Here is a 21,895-nt window from a genome sequence, read left to right as displayed (position 1 = left end):
ACTGTGGTCAGCATGCTTCCCAGTCATCAGTGATGCCAAAGGTTTTGGATCCAACACAAAGAAAGGTCCATAAACAAAACGACATGGTTTGGTGAATCTGATATAGAGGTGGCCTGCTACAGTCCTAACCACTATTCTATTTAACACCCTTAAGTCTTCTGACATAATGGCCACATTTCCAGAGACACACTCCAGACTTCATGTTGATGCTCATGGTTTTAAAATGGGATGTTCAGCACACTCATGGTCAGTTGTCCACAAACTATACATAGGACGTAGTATATACAATTCATTCCTGCCATAATTTAGTATTTTTGTTTTGGCAGTGGGAAACTACTAAGTCTCTGCTAGGAATATTTGCTATTACTTCTTTATATTACTGTAATTCATTTACTGTATGTTAATTTAAAAGCAAACAGTCTAGAGTACTAACCAGGGTCCAGGTGCTTCCACACCAGGATAGATGCTGCACTGCAATAATGTAGTTTCATTTTTTCCTATTTATATATGCATTTTCTTCCCTTTTCTCCCGATGTACCGTAGCCAATAAGTCTTTTGCTATTGGGGATCCTAATTGCATTTGTGGAGGGAATATTTTGATGCCCCCTCCGATGCATGCTCAGTCCCTCAACCTCTTCTTTTTCACCCTAGACACGGTGGATTTGCACATGGGGCTCATTCACTTCTGCACAGGTGCCTCAGTCTGCTAACTAGGGTCCTTGCACAGCGTTTGAAAACCACGCCCGGGATCTTTTCACACCCAGCAGTCTCGGTGGCCAATTTTGTCTGTGGCACTGGCAATTGTGCCCGCTAGATGGCGCCCAACCGACTTGTAGCAGAATATCCCACTGCACCACCTGGGCGTGTAGTTTCATTTTTGTATTACAACAGTTTAGCTGTGGAGTCTTTGTCTGGTCATAGAGATCCGAAAATCCATAGCGGCTGTAAAATGTGTGTGAATGTGTGTGTGTGTGCATGTGTGTAAGAGAGTGTGTGTAAGAGTGAGAAAGAGAGGTGCTACGTGTAGTGGTTGCCAGTTCAAGCCCCATCACTGCCAGGTTGTCACTGTTGGACCCCTGAGCAAGACCCTTTACCCTTAATTGCTCAAGCTGTAAACAACTGGTTACAATGTCAGTCACTTGGGATAGAATTATGTGCCAACAGTAGCCCTTAAGGGCCCTTGAGCAAGTCCCTTAACCTGTTGTCTTCAGGATCGCTGTATACTGGCTGACCCTGCACTTTAGATCTCAACTTTTAAACAAGCTGGGATATGTGACAAAAAATGACATTGTACTAACACCTGTATATGTATATCTGATAGTAAAGGCACTGGGGTGGCCCAGCTATTGGTCTGTTATGCTAGCCCACAACCACTGAGACCAGGGTTCAAATCTCATTGGTGCTGTTGTTCAGGGTGGCCTTGTCCAGGCTTGCACCCAGTGTTTCTCGGAGAAACTTTACCTGCTTCGTCTCTGACCAGGTTAAAGTGGTTGATGAAAATGAAATAAAATAAACAGTAAAGGAATTTATTGTCTGTTTTACCAGCACTTTATTCTATACAGGGCCGCGGTGGGTCTGATTCACTGGGCGAAAGACAGGAATGATGCCGGACAGGTTGCCAGTCCATCACAGGATAAAGGCTTTCATCTTCATCTTTGTGCCAGTATCACTGGAGCTTATTGTGTATGTAATGTTACCCAATTAAGTAAATAAACTAGCAAGTACCACAGAAAACCAGGTCGTGAATACAAATAAAGGATGATTCTTCGAGCAAAATATGTAAGAACAATCCACAATTAATTTGTTCTTTGTATATATTTAGTAACAGTATATATGGAAAAAAAGAGAAAAATTATATTCAACAGATCTAGAACCAGAATTGAACTTTATTAGAATAACATATAATAACATCCTCCCAGTTTTGAGACATTGTTTCGTATATATATCCACTGCTGGAGGCTTGAACTGTGTCCCTGTTGGCGCTAAGTTCTCAGACCTGGCAGCACCTCAATGATGTGACCTCCTTTTCAAAGGCGCTCAACCTCTGGGGGCCAGAGATTGGTTCAGGCCCGGAGAGCGCTGGGCCTCTTTGCTCTCTGAAGAGAGGGATGAGGAGAGCAGAGGAGCGTGCGAGAGCGAGAAGGAGAGGAGCTGATTGGGGTGGAGAGGGGGAGAAGGGCTGATGTGACAGGCTCTTTTGAGGTTAGGTTCGCCGTTGAAAGGCTGAGACTGAAAGGAGCCCACTGTCCTGTGTAAGGGCCTTTGGCCCTCTCTGGCCCCAGGGCCCTGCGGTTCTCCAGCGTGTATAATACTCACAGCCTGGTGCTTTGTTTTTGGCCTGTTAACCCTTCACTCGCTGCTATTCGTAGGTCTGTGCACCTCTTTACATGCCAATAGCAGGGGACAGGGCTGAAATAAAAAAGGGGCACATCATGCTGCTAACCGCCTCTGATGCATCTGCTCTTGGCTATAATGGCACAAACGAAGCTCTTGAATTTTTGAGAGAGAGCAGCTTTAAGACTAAAGCCTTTTCTTTGTCTTCGGACATATTTTGTTAGCTAGGCGTTCTAGCTTCTCTGGTAAAACGCTCATAAGTATCTGGTTTTCCATATTACTCTAAAACTCAGATCTAAAGTTGTCCAGTCATACATGTTTAATCACAATGGAATTATTTCCCAGGCCAAACGGCAGGTGGCTGACCCACATTAGTGGGCATGATGGTTAGCGGTGGCGCTAAACGCCGCAACAGTGCCATCCCGCATCCACAGGGTGGAGCTCTTAGACCAAAATTGGTGTAATATCCAGTACTCTGGTGGTACCCAGCGAGCAGAAATAACAGAGAGACAGGCCAGGGCTGGGATGCTGGGGAGGGGTAGGTGTGCAAAATGAAAAGAAAAGCTATTTCACCTTTCGTTTTTTTCCCCCACTCCCACCCTGGTAAAGGATCGACGTTCACTCCCTGATTCCCATTCTTGCAGTCCTTTTCTCCCCCTCTGTCCTCCTCCCTTCTTCTTTCTCTGCATCTAGGCATTCATTAGCACCCTAGCCGCCAGTCTGATGGGGACAGATATGCCTGGCTGAGATGGGAGGGAGGATGGGGGGAAGGACAGTGGATTTAAAATAGGGACTTTAATTTGTCCCCAGTATTAACATATTCCCTTGAATCTGCTTGTCACTTTTTTCCGAGTAAGAAATTTAATATAGACGTACCTTATCAAGTCGGGCAGATAACATGAGACGCCGGTGCTAATGCTGCACAATGCTGCTTTAATAGATTTGCTTGATCTAGGTGGAGTCTGTCTGTTGGAAAGGTTTGGTTAGAGTCTCTTGTCATACATTTCCCACCTCTTTATCACCCTAAAATCAGACAGATAAACTTGGGTTTAGGAATTGAGGAACTCAGCTCTAGTAACTGTGCTGTTCAGCACTAGCCCGTTGCTAGTTTATTTTTTATTTTTTTATTTAATATTAATCACAGAGGGGGTTGATCAACGACCAGGTAGATGAAAATGCTTTGAAGTCACAGATGCTCCCATCAGAAACTGTAGCTGTATGCACCGAAGAAGGGGTGGGGGGCATGTAGATGGGGGTGAATGCGCTAGCGAGAAACGCAATTAAATCTCTTAATGCAGCTCAGTCGCGACTTCACGTACATCATTGAAGTGGCAAAAGCATATCAGATGACTTTCAGCTGTTTGCATATGGGATGAGTGGGGCTGGGCGGCTGAGTGCCTCATCACAACGTGTTAATGGCCTAGAAGCAGAAATAAAGACGTCTAGAGCTAAAAGGCTTTCCACCTGTCATCCAGCGGTCACGTCATACCTCAGACGCTTTCATTTACAGCTCTGTGTGGAACATCCATAACGCACCTGAGCATTCAGTGATACTTCCACAGCCTGTTAATTGCAATGACTGTTATTTGTGGGGTGGCTAGATATTTTACTTTGAAAAATGTTTTAAATAAATAAATACATACATTCCAAAGTAAATATAATTTAATATATAAATATATTATTCCTTGGAATACATTAAAATTCAGCAATTGATTAGTTATAAATTGTAGTCTGATCTTTAACATTAATGATAATTGACAAACACATTCTGCATAAACTAATATCACCCAACCAATTATATTCTCTATTTTTGTAACACTGTGTGTTAAAGTGTAACACTTTTGCACTTGCTGTGACGCTCAGTTTGCCGCTGATTATTTTAAAGCACCTCCAATGAGACGAACTGTTATGATACTGATACTGATATGATGTAATAAAAGTGACCCAGGACGTACAAACAACACTTAGCGTGAACAAAACTTAATCTGACTTATTGTACTAAAACATCACTTAATTAGTGAACAGAACTTAGGATCAGTAATAATTAAAAGTAGTTTTTTGTTCCTGTCTTGTTCGTTTTGTACATTAAACCATGTTAAGTTTTTTTTTTTTAAACGATAATTGTTTATAAATGTTTTAGGAAAAGCTGATTCTTACCATTTCTCAGAACCCAAGCTATAACACAAGTTTAAAAGTGAAACAGTGATATATGTTTGTTTATTAGGATTTTAACGTCATGTTTTACACTTTTGGTTACATTCATGAAAGGAACGGTAGCTACTCATTACACAAAGTTATATCGAACACAATCATGGACAATTTAGTGTCTCCAATTCACCTCACTTGCATGTCTTTGGACTGTGGGAGGAAACCGGAGCACCCGGAGGAAACACATGCGGACACGGGGACAACATGCAAACTCCACACAGAAAGGACCCGGACCACCCCACCTGGGGAATGAACCCAGGACCTTCTTGCAGTGCTACCCACTGAGCCACCGTGCCGCCCTATATATAGATAAATTGATAGATTGATAGATTGATAGATAGATAGATAGATAGATAGATAGATAGATAGATAGATAGATAGATAGATAGATAGATAGATAGATAGATAGATAGGCATGATTGGCTGGTGCTCCGCAATAAATTGGCTTACTTGGGTGTGTTGCTACATTGCGCCCATTAATGTCATGTATCGACCAGACCCAGAAAAAGTGGTATAACATGAAAATAAAATACAATGAAAATGATTTTAAAAAAGACCTAAACAACTACAATATGTTCAAAAAACATTAGAATGGATACAATAATTTATAGCTGTAAATTAGCTTGCAGCCAACAATACTTAAAACTACTTAGCCACTACCATTATTAAAAATTCTTTTAAATATAAATATTAATAATTCAAAATGATTACATGTATAGAAATTATTAGATTAAAAAAAAATTTTTTTACTTTGATAAATTCTACAATAGAATGTAACAACATTTAATAACATTAAATATACTGTATATTGTATGTATTTAATCTAAAGACAAACCTTTTAGAATTCTTGATAAATTAAGGAAACAGCCTGGCAGCTGATTCAGATGTCATTTTCAAAATGATTTCTTATGTTGTATTTATTTTGCAGATAGTGGAAGTGTCGCTTTGCTCTGCGGATGTTGTTGTAAGCAGACAGAAATGATGCATTTTAATAAGGAGAAGGCGAGGGAGCGCAGACCTCGTGTTTAATGGACGTTAATGGGCGTCAGGGCCAGGGTGACCTCTGCTCAAGTGGTGGCACCCAATTCCATATTGGTCCTGTCTGTCGCTTTAAAATCAGAGCAGCAAATGCACTAGAGTTTGTGTGAGAGAGAGAAAGAGAGAGAGAGAGGAGAGAAAGAGAGCAAGAGAGGAAGTAGAAGGGAGAAGCAAAGAAGAGAAAGTACGAGCGAGAGCAGGGGAGGGGGGAAAGCTGTTAGCATTCCATTTTTATTATGACATTTCACAGTCATCCGATTTAATGTCCCCTGACCGGATTGTCCGGCAGGAGACGGTAGGCTTGAAATGTTATTTAGAGCATTGATAAAAGGTGAGCGTCTGCGAGATGACAGCAAGTCATAAGGCTTGGCGCGGTGACATTCATTTTCTCCACAACAGAGATGGAATAAGACGTCATAGTGACAAGCTGTCAGTCAAGCCACAGCCCCGCCGCCTTCCCCTCCCCCATTTTTGCTTCCTACTTTCTCATTGTGCGTCTACGTTATTGTGTCCCACCCCCTACCATGTCCAGCTTCGATGCCCGCGACCCCGCCTTGATATGACCAAATCCATATCCTCCTCAGGCAACCGTAAGAGTGCGCCCTGCCCTGATTTATCCTTTTTTTTGCACTGCTGATGGAAGGTTTGATAAAATATATTCTGAATCCTTTCATTAAAACATGAATAAACCACATTTCCAGAGTTTTTTAGGCTCCATCCTGGTCTGTGGATGCATAAAACATGCAGGAAAACATCACGAATAACAAGATATCTAAGCACCAGTTGTGTATTAGAGCAGAATTTTCTCTCTTCTTGCCCTCCTGCCCTTTCATCTGCAGTCAAGGTGTTTTTAACAATAATATCACCCGTAGGCCAACAGCACATGTTTATGAAGATTTAAATCTGTAGCAGAGCTCCAACTCAGGAAAAGTTGAATTACAGTATTAGTACTCATCTGTCTGGCTGTGATGAAGTTTTTGCTAGAAAGGAAAATAAATAAATTCAAGCACCTTTAATTTGCTTTTGAAGCTGAGCCAGATGATATGGATCTATTGGCTGTGCCTAATTTTATGTGGTACCCTGGTAATTACAAGGAATTAATCATTTATTTCTATGTATGTACTGCTTTATTAGTATAGAATGCCTTTATTTGTCATATATATGTATACACGTGTACAGTACAACTAAATTCTTTTTTTACATATCCCAGCTTGTTTGGAAGCTGGGGTCAGAGCGCAGGGTCAGCCATTGTACGGCGCCCCCAGAGCTGAAAGGGTTAAGGGGCTTGCTTAAGGGCACAACAGTGGCTGCATGGCCGAGCTGGGATTCGAACTCTCAATAGCCCAAAGCCCTACCCACTGTGCTACCACTGTCCCATATGCAGATTATTGACCCGCTGTATTTGGACGACACCCTGGACAGTTGGCCACTACATTGCAAGAATACTTATTGCTGTACCACTGTAATACAATTTAAAAAGATATATTATTTATAAAGTGATTGGAAAAATATAATTGCATGGAAAAGTAATTGCAGCTCAATTAATGGTGCTCAGATGGCGCCGCAGTCTATTACACTAGTCCAGCATGGCTGAGATTCTGGTTTGAACCTTGTGGTTCTATCCACTGGCCGGGCGTCTACACGTATGTAGATGTAGTGATCCTAACCAGGATCAAGCAGTTCATGAAAATTAGATTTTTGGGATGTAAGAGTACCAACACTAACCGCTGCACCAGTGTAATACAATTTAAAAAATATATTACTCCTAAAGTCGTTGGAAAAATTTTTATTGCGTAGAAACAGTAATTGCAGCTCAATTGTAATTGCAGCAGTCTATTGGACCGAGATCCATGTTCGAACCTGAGTGGTTCTATCCACCGGCCAGGGGTTTGGCGTTTATACAGACATGTGGTGTCAAGCTGCTGATGAAAAAAAAATGCAACTCAATGAAAAGCATCAGTGTTGCTTATACTACATCCTATAACTTTCATTCATTTTAATTTCATTTATCCTGGTCAAATTGTGGTGGGTCCGGCTTCCCCGGTATCACTTCCCACCCTTGTAGCAATAACAGTCTCTACTTTACTGTGTCTTCACAAGACTTGACAAGACTTGAGAAGTGTGTATGTCGGAAAAGGAGCATTTGTGAGGTCAAGCACTAATAGGATGAGAAGATCTGGCTTGCAATCAATGATCCAGTTCATCCCAGAGTTGTTCAGTGAGCTTGTTGTGGGGGGTCTGTGCAGGCCACTGGAATTCTTTAAGATGTTGGCACAAACATGAAGGCATATAATATAATATAATTTATTTTGTACAACTGTTAGACATGGGTAAGGCAGAAACATTTAAAATCAGTAATGAGAAGGATTGTCCACAATGTTTGGCTATATGATGTAAAATAAATATTGATTATTTCTGAATTTATTTGTAAGTCCATACAGACAAAACACACAGTATTTTTATGTGGAATTTCCAAATACTTAAACACCTGAGAGGATACTAGCAGTAACGTAGCTAGTTCCCGATGCATCGTTCGTACATTGCTACATGACAGCCCTTTTTCTGTTGCGATGGCAGACACACAAAGGAGCAGTTATGGAGCATTATGCTGTCCGAATGAATGGCTTTTATCTGGACCAGTGCTATTAGCTCTCTCGTAAATCATAAGTCTTAAAGAGGCGCTGCTCTGAGCAGTTTAACCCATTGGAAAGCCTGTCATTTAAACTGGTGTCTAATGGAGTAAATTAAAGTAGGACAGAAATGATGAATAGATCATTGCTCATATGTAGGTGGACTGTATGGTATATGAACAGCATGCTCGATGGATGTACTGACATTCTAAACATAAGCATATATGAGTTTTTAAATAATAATACAGATTGGAACCCTCTTTGCTTCTAGCTTTGGATTCCACACTGTTGGAATGAATCCTTAAAGTTTTTGGCCCTTGGTGACATAATTGCATTGTGGTATTGCTGCAGATTTGTCAGCTTCACATTCATGCTGCAAATCTTCTGTTACACCCCAATGGTACATTATTGTATTTAGATTCGGCGACTAGGAAGGTAATTAAAGTACACTGAATTCATTGTCATGTTTATGCAACCAGTTGGAGATGAATTGTGCTTTGTGACATGGTCCAACATCATGCTGTAATTAACCATCATAAGAAAGTAATTTGTGGCCATACAATGATGCACATAGTCAGCAACAGCATTTAGGCTTTTATACTTTTCTGGATTGTTATTAGAACCCCAATCTTTCCACTCCATTACACAACCACCACCAACCTGAACTGTTTACACAGTTATGCTTTTCACACCAATTCTGGCCTGTGAACCTGTGCCCACTGTAGCCTAAGATTCCTGTTTGTTGTCTGACAAAAGTGTAACTCAAGGTGGTCTATTGCTATTGTAACACATCTTGCACATTTTTTTTCATTCTGATGCCTGATGTGAACAGTGAACAAAGAAGGTCTTTAATCGTCTTTTGAAGACCGTGAGAGACTCAGATGTTTGAACAGACAGGGGAATTTCATTCCACCACTTGGGTGCTAGTACACAAAAGAGCCTTGATGCTTTTAACCATGTGACAACAGAAACTGCCTGCATCCCAAAACAATGTTTGCATAAATTAGAAGCTGATGAATGACAAATGAATGACGCTGAAGCTGATGAAACATGAATTACATTGTCCACGGTCACGCCAGCTTTACTAAAGTTTGTTGCTGATCACACAGACAGTGCCGGCCACAGTGCTGTCTTTATGAATCTTTCTTTGTGCACAGAAGCACAATCGATGAATTTAATAATTAAAATGGGTGTCCACAAACCTTTGGCCTTTATGTCCCTTGCAAGTACATATAGACTTGGATTTGTATATATCTGTGCACATTTAAGATCTGACCAAATGAAACATTCTGACCTCTGCAGGGTCTTCTGAGAAGCTTTCACAACATGAAAGACGTTGGTGTGGTGCAGGTGAAAGTCATTCGAGCAGAGGGACTGATGGCTGCTGATGTTACAGGTGAGGATATCCATTAGGGCACACACACACACACACACACACACTCACTTTCTTCTGTAGTTTGTTTTTCTGTAGTCACTGATATATGGATTGGCTGTGGAATAGCAAGGGAATAGCAAGAAGTAAGATTTTAATCCAACATGCTAACATAAGTACACCTGCTGTGCAAAACACATATTTGCCAAGCACTTATTAGGTAGCCAAATCTGCTACATGCAGTCATTGATTAAGTTGTACTTATATTGTATAACATGCAGCAGTGTTGTTGGGATTTAACATCTTAATCTCAATGCTGCGAGGAGAATGGTGCTCCAACCAAAAGTATAAAGCTTCTTTATAAAGAGGCCAGTAAGTTTATACAGTAATTTAAAATCCCAACAACACTGCTGTACCTGATACACTCATACAAGAAAAAACACACAAATTTGTCATTACCATGCTAGTGTTATTGCAGTGCTGAGAATGGCCTACCACACAAACAGTTATAGGGGTCCCTTTTTGATTGATACAACAGATGGACTACAGTCACTAATTGTATACCCATATTTATAATATGTATCTGTATATATGTATAATATGTAGCATATAGGTGTACCCAATAAAATGCTCAGTAAGTATGCTATCCCACATTTCTGTCCGTCCTCCATTTATTCATTCTTTTAATTAAGTCTACCGTGGACAGGCCTAGTTTCTGTCAGTACGTATTCATGAGCTGAAAGGAGACGGCAGACGACCCGGCGCGGTACACTGTTTTTTATTCAGAGCACAACAGTCAGACCCATTAACAAAAATGCTTACCGGAGACCATCTTTTTCCTCCTAATACACCACTAGCACAAACAAAACGAACATCTGAATTACAAAAGAAAAGAAAAAAAACATTAGCAAGTCCCTGAGAAAATACATGACCTCATTGCTGGAGACATTTTTTAGTCTGAACAGGTTATATTCAAATGAGTTTATTTTGGTGAGATGTTTTTGTGCTGGATGTCAGGGAGTTTTCTTAGAAAGGAGCCCGATCCAGCAGATAGTGTACAACTGACACCATAATACATGATGTGTTTTGGATTTGGTAACATGGTTAAAAACGTGTAGTAATATTTAAAATCATGTTTATGCTACAGAGTGTGACAGTATTATTTGCTTAATTTTTGTATTTACATATTATGGGTGTCTTATAAAATTTGGTTTCATTTAACCAAAACCTTATTTAATTTAATTTAACACTTTTTCAGTCATTTATTTATTATTAGGATTTTAACGTCATGTTTTACACACTTTGGTTACATTCATGACAGAACAGGTAGTTACTGGTTACACAAAATTCATCAGTTTAATATCAGACACAGTCTTGGACAATTTTGTATCTCCAGTTCACCTCACCTGCATGTCTTTGGACTGTGGGAGGAAACCAGGGCTCCCATAGGAAACCCACGCAGACATGGGGAGAGCAGAACCTGGACTGCTCCCCCTGGGAATCGAATCTGGGACCTTCTTGCCGTGAGGCGACAGTGCTACAGATTGAGCCACTGCGCCACCCTGTTTCTTTTTCAGTAATGACCAAAAAAATTATTGGCATCTACTGAAACTATATTGGTAACCAAAGGTACTCGGTTGGTATTATAGCTGGTAGTCTTTTTGGATCAGTCTCAATTAATTTAGTAGAACGTGACCACATGTGGCACAGCAAACTTATTATACTAGCCCAACACAGCAGAGTCTTACGGCTCAGGTTCAACTGGGAAAGCTGGATTGGAAATAACTACTTGCTATTGCAACAGCAAATTTTGCTGTCTGGTTGAGGAATCAGGTTCTTACACTCTAAATGCGTCACTCAAGGTCATTTTAACCCTCCAGTGTTGCTTTGCCAGTGTAGTTTGGGTCACTAAAAAGGCAAATTTTTATCCGATTTTAATGGCAGATGCCGGCTTCTGGAGAACAGATTGGAGACACTGGAGTGTCTTTCTGTTCTGTTGAATTATTCCAGACCAAATTACCAGTCTGCTTTTATTTATTTTTATTTTTGGCATTTAGCAGAAGCTTTTTATCCAAAGCGACTTACAGTTGTGACAGTATACAATCTAAGCAACTGAGGGTTAAGGGCCTTGCCTAAGGGCCCAACAGTGGCAACCTGGCAATGGTAGGGCTTGAACCGGCAGCCTTCTGATTACTAGTCCAGTACCTTAACCACTAGGCTACAACTGCACCCACGTCTTCTGAAAAGCGTCCCCATAACATTAGAAAAGAAGAAACTGGTTCTGGGGTGCTGTGTGTGAGCGGTGCTGCATGTTTCCCCATATTCACATGGGTTTCCTCTAACCACCTAAAACATCCCGTAGGTGGATTGGCTGTTCTAACCTTTTGCTAAGTGTGAGTATATGTGTGTGATGGCCTGTGATGGATTGGCACCCTGTCTATAAGATATTCTTGCTTCGAGCCTCAAAAAAACACAACAACTATATGGCTATAAATATGTGGACGTATGACTAAAACATGACAGACATATATAACCTTAAATTCACGTATTAATATGCGCGAATAACAGACTCCACTTTTCTGGACGGATTTACACAAGATATTAAAATGTGCTCATTTGTGAGAACAAGTTTAAGCTTAGTTTTATGTAATTGGTTGTTTTAGTATAACGGTTTTTTTTTTTTTCACATTTTGTAGTCTGTTCCTTTTATTTAATGTCAGTTATTTTATGTCAGTTATTTAATATTTAATGTTTAAATGCTACTTAAACTATTGGATTGGGTCATGACTCTTAGTCAATTTAGAGTCTATAGAAATACTACTTAACCCTTTGACATTTAGGTTAGAAAGGCTGTTTTCTTGGGTTTTCTTGAAACCATCTACCAATATTTTTGTGTTTAACATGTCAACCAAGGAGTGGATGTGGCCAAAACAAGATTATTTAAATACATCTTATTTTTATTTTTGTATTTACACTCTAATAATGGTTGAGCAGACCATTAAAGAGTTAAGAAGCATCACAATAAAGCATTACAGTGAATTTAAGTTAGGAGCAATGTAAAAAGTTTGGGCGAGCGTGGATACGCTTGGAACATTTTATAACCCAGGAGTTTAATAGGTTTCTACTTTTCAAAAAGTCACCGCTGAAACATTTTTTCTCAGAATTCACAGGGTTATGGTGCACCTTAATTAAGATGTGCTAAATAGTAGGAACCCGTCGAGCACGCACAGACACGGTTCTCACTGTGACAGCTCACCAATCCCAAGGTCCGACCCGTTACAACGACCTCCCAGCTCAGTCCGCCGTTCCCAAGGGAACAAGAGCCGCCTCGTGAGCTTTGATTTCACACTCTCTTCTCCCAAACCCCTTAAAGAGGCACAGCTCTCTCTCTCTCTCTGGACCCCGCTGTCTCAATCAGCCGTGGCACAGGGTTACGGGCCACAGAACAGTGTCTTTTTTAATAGAGAGCTCAATACAGGCTGACAAAGAAGAGAGCCAGAGACGAGAGAAAAAGAGAAATCTTACGCTACTCTCATGCTCTGTTTTACCTCACTTGCACTCGAGGAAACAACACTCTCTCCTGCTCTCTCACTCTCTCACTCTCTCTCTCTCTCTCTAATTCTATCTCTAACTTTAACTTTATCTCTAACTTTATCTCTTCCTGCTCCTCTGTGCAATTAACTGAGGCGTTTATCTAGATTGTCTCCACTCCGGACCAGTGGGATGAATGGAGACCACCAACCAAGCTTATATCCTTAAAACACTCTCATAAAAGTTCCCAATTTGTCTTATTATTTATAATAAATACATTTCTGTTTCTGAAATTAAACAATATAATCATGATTGTTTGAGAACAGTATACATTGCAAATGTCAGGTGGTGCAACCACACATTAATAAAATAAAATTTATATAGAATTTTATTCTAATTCTTAAATTGTCTCTATATCAAAACTGTGTAAATATTTTATTTAAAAGTGTTTAATTGTTGTAATGTTCTTGGGTCTTGATATCTGACATGGTAAAGTTAACCAGCTAAAACAGACTTAATAATAACAATGGAAACATTTTCCTTTTATTTGACACTGACTTTAAGATTAGAATCCTCACTGTCTTTTGTTTTTAACTGTACCACGTATGGTAATAATTTATGGGCACATTTTTATTCATTTATTTATTTGATTGTCATATTTAAGCTTGCATTTTTTGCATGTCATGTTTTTATAGGTCTCAGACATACAACCAGGCCAAAATATATTCCATTATTTTGCATTTTTCAGTTGTTGGGAGAGTTGCTCACATGATTTTTTTGTAATTAAAAAAGTCCTAAAATAAATTGTAGTGTGAGCCATTGAAACATTTTAACATACAGTAGGTGTTGTAAAACTATGTGACACTTGTCATACATCACTGACCCCAAAATTCCTCTAGTACATGTAATATTAAACCTGCAGACAGAGAAGTGTAAGTACATGTTTTGAAATACTGCCATTAAATCACAAATATGTATTTAAAACTGGAAATATTCCAGATTATAATAAATCAGTGTTTATATATAAAGCAGTAGTGAATGTAGAGGTGTTAAAATGTTATAACTCTTTATTTTCACATATATAACAATAAATTAACAAGAAAAAGCAGTACAAAAGCAAGGGAAAGGAAAAGGAAATTAAACTATTAATATGTTAAAAAAACGTGTTAAAAAAAATCATTCTATTATGGTAATTAATGATAGTTACAATTCCCTCAGAACAATGTATCAAGATGCTGAAATATCGTACTGTTAATATGAAATCATATTAAGTATAAATATGAATGTGTAATATGATAAATATTTTATGTACACTTCTGTAAATTTCATTAAAGGCGCCTTCCAGGGCTGAAAAATGTAATTACTGCTTCGTCCATTTGCGCTCAGCTTGTCCAATCGGAGCGAGAATGAGATTGAACTCATTTTCAGCAGCTCACACAGTGGCCACACCAGGGGAGTCAAAGTTTCATCCAACGAAAAGCGTGAAATGTGCTCAGACAGCCCCCTCACAAACAAGGTCAGAGTTCGTCTTTGGAGGCCGAGTGTTACTGGCGGGACTGATAGGGATACGCGCAGTTTGTCTCTGCATTTTTTTTTTTGCTCATCAATTTGCATTAATTTAAGCATTAACATAAACCGCTGCGCTGTTCCGTGCAGGCAAATGCTGTAGGACGCTGATATGACAAGACTGTTTACACAGACAGAATAACTGTTTGTGTACAAACAATTAATGTCTGGAAGAGTTTCATTTAGAGATGTCTAATTTATTCAGGTTATTGCTTGTGTACCTTCGTAGAACGCTAAATTCATTGAATTGAGGTCGTTTTTTTATGCATGCACTGCGGGTATTTCAAATGCACAAAAAGCATATTTCAATTTTTATATACAGTAGACTTATGATTTAAATAAATACCTATATAATTACCATTTACATTTAAACAGTATGCAATCAAACCAACTAGGCTAATTATCATCTTTATAATGAATATTTAACCTAAAGCACAGTGTAAAATACATATCAGGCATAAACTACATTATTAACAGATGATCTACATTCCAGCGGTGGATGATTGATGAGTTTCTGAAGCTGATGTGTGACAGGCATTGATTACAGTGAAATTTGCATTTATTCTGCACATCAACATAAATGTCCTGCTCGTCACACCGTATCATTAAGCCGAAAAGATCAATAGTAGTCTTTTATTACTGCTGGAAATGTACGCATATTTCTTTATTTTAATTTCATTTTATGAGCTTTAATATTATAACCTAGTTTATATTATTCTAGTTTTGGAATATTGTTGTGTCATGGCTTCTTTTTTCTGGGCTTTTGCTATTTAAAAAGAACTTGTCGTTTTTTTAATTGCATTGTTTTTAATTTGTTTTAAATTTAAACTTAAAGCTGAATTTAAGATTTTGTGTTTTTTCTATATTTAAAATGCAATCATTTTTAAACAAGAATAATTTTTCCACCCAGAATTGACTTCATAATACACAGTATTTAATAAATGTTTATATCGACACCTGTGTGAACTTTTTTTTTAATGAATAAATGAACATTATGATTATAACAATTCAACATCATGGTCAACAATCACAATGGTTTTTGAAGTTATAACATCTGACATGGTTATTGTAATAATAACAAGATTGTATTACTTTAGCTTTTTTTTTGTACTTTAAAGGAAAAAAAATACCATAAAAGTCTATAAATATTATAAAAAGTCCATAAAAAATATAAGTATACAATTCATACGATAAACCCATGTGTTTGGAATTACTGTAATTATTACAATCTTAAATGAAAGTATGATTTATTATTTTTTCAATTTGTAGATTTTTGTGCAGTTATGTTTTCAATCGAAAATTCTTTATAAATATTTGAAAAGTGCATTAGCTTTATATAGTGTAGGTAAACAAATGCTATATGCTTGTTGTGCACTGTGACCGCCACTGTTTGTAGCTCTTATCTACCTGTGTGTATTTCAGTACAACACTAGGTCTTAACACTACATAAGCTAAATAAATAAATCACATTAATTAATTAAAGTGATGATAATCATGTGCTTTAAGAGAGGGTGCATATAATTTAGCCTTTCTGCCATTCTCTCAGTTAGAGAATGTCTCTGCATTTTGCATCGCACCAGTCATGGGATTTTGTACATAAAGTTAACGTGTGTGTGTGTTTGTGTTTGTGTGTGTTTCTCACAGGCAAGAGTGACCCCTTCTGTGTGGTGGAGCTCAGCAATGACCGTTTACAGACCCACACTGTGTACAAGAACCTCAATCCCGAGTGGAATAAAGTCTTCACATTGTAAGTGGCTGAATGTGCACCCGTATTATTCACATCAGATTTAGTGATTGTGCATTTTGTCAGTACTTTAATTTGTTCTGATATTTCTAATTTCTCTTTATTATTGTTAGTTATTAATATAAAACAGCATAAAATGAAGCTACTTTATGAATTCACTGTAATTACGGTTTTGGTTTTGGTTTAAGTACGATTTTGGTAGAAATGACACTTTGTACTCAAACTTAGATGGAAATATGAAATGTATAAAAAAATAATTTATTAAATTGCATTTAATTAATGTATTTTATTTAATTCACTGTACTTGTTTAATGTAAGATTTAGATCTTTTACCATCTACTGTACAAAATATTGTGAAAATATTGAAAAATCTAAACCAAATCTCAGTCTTTATAACCAAGGAAACTGAGATTAAACTGTTAGATGTCCAGGCTTCGAGCTCTCAGATGGCAAAAGGCAAAATTTGGCATGGGGTGCATTAGAGCAGTCAGCATGGGGGACTTGCATATGTGTAAAAGTACCATTGACAGGTAGCTGCATATTAGGATTTTAGAGAAACATGCTGCCATCAAGATGACGTCTTTTCCCATGGTTGTTTTAGCAAGAAAATGTCAGGTCCCCATTTGAATATCCTACAACAGCATGGCTTTGTAGACACGGTGTCTGTAGTCTGTTTTTGTCTTTTATTGAAATTGGCACATTATGAAGAAGAGGCCACGGACTGTTATCTTTTATCTTGAGTTTTGTCGAGCATTCTCATATCAAGCAAGAAAAGGCAAATATTCCACCTGCAAAACTGCAGCAATTTGTATTCTTGGTTTCCAAACCATTAAACAGTGTAATTTATAGGAACAGGGATGTAACACAGTGGTAAACATGGCTCCGTCCCAATTTTTTTGTCTATAATAAAGTTGGTCAGTTAAAACATTGGAAATCTTTGTACTTTTCTCAGTTAAATAAGATTCCAGAGAATAAACAAAATGTGCCAACTTGTCTGAGAATGGAGTTGTAAATAATGTATACATTTACACGAATAATAAATACACTCAAAAATTTTTATAAATGTTACAGTATGCTGATATCACATTATTCAATCCTCCAGCTACAATATAATGGATGCTTATTCAAAACTTAATTGTTGTGTTCAATAAAATGACAATTAAAACCAGAACATGAATCCTGCAAGATTCACATTAATTTAGTTTTTATACCCAAAGCTCTTTGTAGAGTTGTTACATATAAGTACACTTTCCTCCTCATGGACCAAGATTAACCTAAGGATGAAATTACACTTCCTTTGCAAGTTCAATTACAGTTCCATACACTAACTCGGCATACGTAATATCTCCAATTAGTTTGGAATTTAGAGGTTGTACCGTCAATGTTTTTTTCATCATCGTTCGCTCTGCCCGGCTGAAAATTCATTTGTGAATTCCCACAGAAAGCTTCGGTAATCTAGCCTCTCCTTGGAGTGCCCGTCTGTTTAAGAATAACCTCATTTCTTTCACACTTTAGCCTACTTTTCAGAGATAGCGTTTCACACAGAGGATCGCTGCATCTTTTTTTTTAGACCGCACACAATAGAGGCTTTAAATTTTAAATGCTCCTTATGGAAGCAGCAGTGATTTTAACTTGATTTTTATTTATGTTAAGATTACTCAATGACTTATTTTCTATTTTTTTTGTAATCAGCAATGTGAAAGACATCCACTCAGTACTGGAGGTTACAGTCTACGATGAAGATCGGGACAGAAGCGCCGACTTCTTGGGCAAAGTCGCCATTCCGCTGTTAAGTGTGAGTGTTTCAATGTGCTGTGTAAAAGGATTTAAACCTCCTCCCTCCCAATAAAACAGTAAAACATTATTTAAAAAACTGTGCATAAAAAGATTCTGAGTAACATTTTTATGCTAAAGCAAGAAGATTAGAAAGAAAGAAAAGAAAGAAAAAAGAATAAAGAAAGAAAGTAACGTGTGCTCCTGGGCTGATCCCCCAGGATAGTTAATTTGCGGCTGACAGTGGTCGGGGCGTAATGAACAGGTACTTGTCAAAGCCGCCACAGTTGTTTTGGGCTCCCTGTCAGATGCAGCAGCTGGGGGTCAAAGGTGGCGCGGCAAGTGTATTCAGCTGGGTATTGCCAGACAGACGGCTGTCATGTCCTTCTTCCACAGATCCAAAACGGTGAACGGAAAGCTTACGCCTTGAAAAGCAAGCAGCTGACAGGGCCAACAAAAGGGGTCATCTTTCTCGAAATAGACGTGATTTATAATGCTGTAAGTCCCTCTCTGTTTTTTTCCCCTTTCTCTTACACGTCACCCTCCCGCTATCTGTTTTTCTGTTAGTTTGAACACTGGCTGTCTGATTCGTCCTCCTTTCCTCGTTAATTACGAGCCTCGTCTGCTTAGGCTTTTGTTTGTGGCTGTATGTGTGTGGCACGACGTCTGTACCATGGCCGCCATTTTAGGTAGCCAGTGAGTGACGCGCCTGACTGTGTGTCATAGCGTGAAATGGAGGGAGAGCGGCTGTCACTAAAGCAGTATGACTTTAATCTATGTACTTCTAATTCGATGTTTGTATGCAGGTGAAAGCCGGTCTCAGGACACTGATTCCCACTGAGCAGAAATACATCGAAGAGGAGCCCCGAGTTTCTAAACAGGTACCCGAGACCCCAGTATAAACACTATAAGTTGTGGAGAGTCCCCTGACTCAAAGTATAGACAACTGTGCCCCTCTGTCTTTCTCTTTTTCTCTCTCTGATGTCTCTCTTCTCTCTTCTGAAGTGGCTGAATGGAAATGTCATGCTGTCAGTTGTGCGAGTGCTCGAGCAGACTGGCCGTCCTTTAGTTCGGCCCTTGGTGGCACCGCAGCATTGCACTTCATTGTTGGCCTGCTCAGTGTGTCCCTCTCGGACAAAGGGCTGAATTAGAGGGGCTGGCCTAAATCAGAACTGTCACTGACACACACACACACACACACATTTTACAACATAGTCGAATCAGTCTGACTTGCTTAAAAAAGTGCACACTCACCGAGTAAGAAGAATGAAGTGTTTTCACTAGGGATGTAACGATGCACCATGAGACAGTTAAAAATCGGTGCACATGTGCCACGATTCGAACCGGTTATTCATTTAAGATAAATCCATATTCATTTTAAACAGCAGAGGGCACTGGCGCTATTCACCTCACCTGGTTAACCGCACTTTACAAAGTTGCCAGGTAGGGGGATTTTCCAGCCAAATGTATTTATGTGAGGATACTTTCTTTATTTGTATTATTTATTTATTTACATAATGTTGGATTTATTTTAAAATTTCATTTCAGTTTTTTTTTTACACAATAAGCATTATTTGGCATAGTTTGTATCTACCTCAGAGATAAAAGGACATTCATTATTTAGATAAATAAAAGATAAGCACAAATACGGTATTTAATTTTTTTAAATAATAATAATAATAATAATAATAATAATAATAATTAATAATTATTAATAAAAAATATATAAATAATAATTAATAATAAGAAGAAGAAATAATAAAAGGAATCTTTGTCATAATTTGTTTTCAATTTCATTTTGTTTAAAAAAATCGGGGAAAAAATCATATTGTGAACCCAGTATCGTGAATTGTATCACATCGTGGGTAGAGTGTATCGTTACATCCCTAGTTTTTACCTGTAGATCATTAATAAAACTTTAAACATGTTTATCTATTCCACCAATGTTAACAATGTGCAGTGTATTTTTACTTACTAATTAAAAACCCTACACAAAAATTTTTTTACCAACCTGTCACTTGGTATGGTGATATTTCATAGTAATACCGCACATTTCAAAACAACTATCACACTATTATGTCGTTTTTTTTTGTCATTTTCCCTTTCATTGATGTGTACTTGATTGATCCCAAATAGCCAGTAAAACACCCAGTTAAAAGGTAGGTACCGCATCTCAGAGTCTGGCACAGTAATGCAGATATTAGCCATGATCAAAGCTTCGAAGTCATTTCGAGACTCATCTTGTGTTTCATCTTGGTAGCGACACCAAAAAACAACAAACATCATTTGCACTTCGGACTAATTCTAAATTGTTAAAGAGAACAAACAAGGCCGTGTGTTCTTCTTTCATCTTTCTGAAATACATCAAGAATATTAAAAGCCGTCCCAGTTTTTTTCTTGGCTGTATTTTCCGCATGATTGAAATGCCTTTTAGAGTTGGTGCAGTTTTTTTTGGTTTCATTCCTACGTGACAATACCATGGGACAATAGTGCTTTTTTCAGTCTCTGAAAGTTTGCCAAAATCCGCCTGGGACTTCAGAAGCATGGCTGTACTGTTTTAGTTTATTTACCACGTTCGGCTTGCCAGATGCCCTGACGCATGTGCTGAGTGCCAAAATGCACTTAGTTTGGGCTTTGGAATTTGTTTTGTATCTAGTAATGAGTACATTAACTTGTGTTATAATCATTTGTTATGAGAATTTGTTATACTGAAGGCTGTTCATACCATGTACAGCTGGGTGACAGTTTAAAAAGAAATCTCTCTAATACAGTTCCAGACACTTGTAGGATCTATGCTCTAAAAACTATTCTAATAGCTCAAAGTGGCCCAACACCTCACTAAGACACTATATAGTAGGTTTTTTCCCTTAATTAGTCACACCTATGAACTTTTAGGCTTTTATTGAATATGTTTACTTTGGGAACAGCTATGAACAAACGTGCCCTGCTTCACTAAAGCAGTACTTAAAATGTGTCCCTTGTTTTTTGTTTCAGTTGCTACAGCAAAACTTCAACAGAGTGCGGCGCTGCATCATGTTTCTTATTAACACTGGCTGCTACATTAACAGCTGCTTCGAGTGGGAGTCTCCTCAGAGGAGCATCTGTGCCTTCATTGTAAGCTACACACACATTCTCACACACATTCTTACACACTCTGTTAGGCCTATGATGGAAAGTGAAAGGGTCATATACTGTATATATGACATGGACACAGGGAGAACATGCAAACTCCAAACAGAGTTTGGAGTTCTCCGTGTCCATGTCAGTTTCATTTAGATGCTCGGGTTTCCAAACACATGCAGTCAGGCCAGTTGTGAGTGTGTGTTTGCCCTGTGATGGACTGGTCACTTGTCCGGGATGTGTCCTGCCTCTTGCCCAAGACCCAATTTTTTTATAACTAATTATATGTGTATTATTTATATATGTAATATTAAATAGCTTTTTAAATAATGTTTTCAATTACAATTGCAGAGTACAGCCTAAAAATCAAACTTTGTGATCTAAAAATATGACAATATCAGTATGACATCTCTAAAGGATTCTTTTGTAAAAGAAAATTGTATTGTTGTATTATTTTAATATACATATTAAGGCCTGCATGTCTTACCAGTTAAGGTTCAGATCACTATTTACAATACTCAGTGTTAGTTGAAGAGATTTAAAGCTCACAGTCAATGGACTGTAGAACTTTTGCCAGAT

General features: G+C 38.3%; 1 protein-coding gene across 1 annotated transcript in view; it reads left to right on the top strand.

Annotated features, from left to right (window-relative positions):
• LOC134335229 (multiple C2 and transmembrane domain-containing protein 1-like) overlaps positions 1-21,895 on the top strand; it is a 164,072-nt gene that overhangs the window by 79,708 nt on the left and 62,469 nt on the right. Inside the window, exons 9-14 of the mRNA XM_063017727.1 lie at positions 9,513-9,606; positions 16,324-16,426; positions 18,116-18,218; positions 18,593-18,694; positions 19,003-19,077; positions 21,191-21,310. Coding sequence (XP_062873797.1) covers positions 9,513-9,606; positions 16,324-16,426; positions 18,116-18,218; positions 18,593-18,694; positions 19,003-19,077; positions 21,191-21,310 — 597 coding nt within the window. The remainder of the gene's footprint in view (positions 1-9,512; positions 9,607-16,323; positions 16,427-18,115; positions 18,219-18,592; positions 18,695-19,002; positions 19,078-21,190; positions 21,311-21,895) is intronic.

This window comes from Trichomycterus rosablanca, chromosome 21, assembly GCF_030014385.1.
Source record: "Trichomycterus rosablanca isolate fTriRos1 chromosome 21, fTriRos1.hap1, whole genome shotgun sequence".
Lineage (NCBI taxonomy): Eukaryota > Metazoa > Chordata > Actinopteri > Siluriformes > Trichomycteridae > Trichomycterus > Trichomycterus rosablanca.
This window is presented reverse-complemented; position numbering and strand designations above follow the sequence as displayed.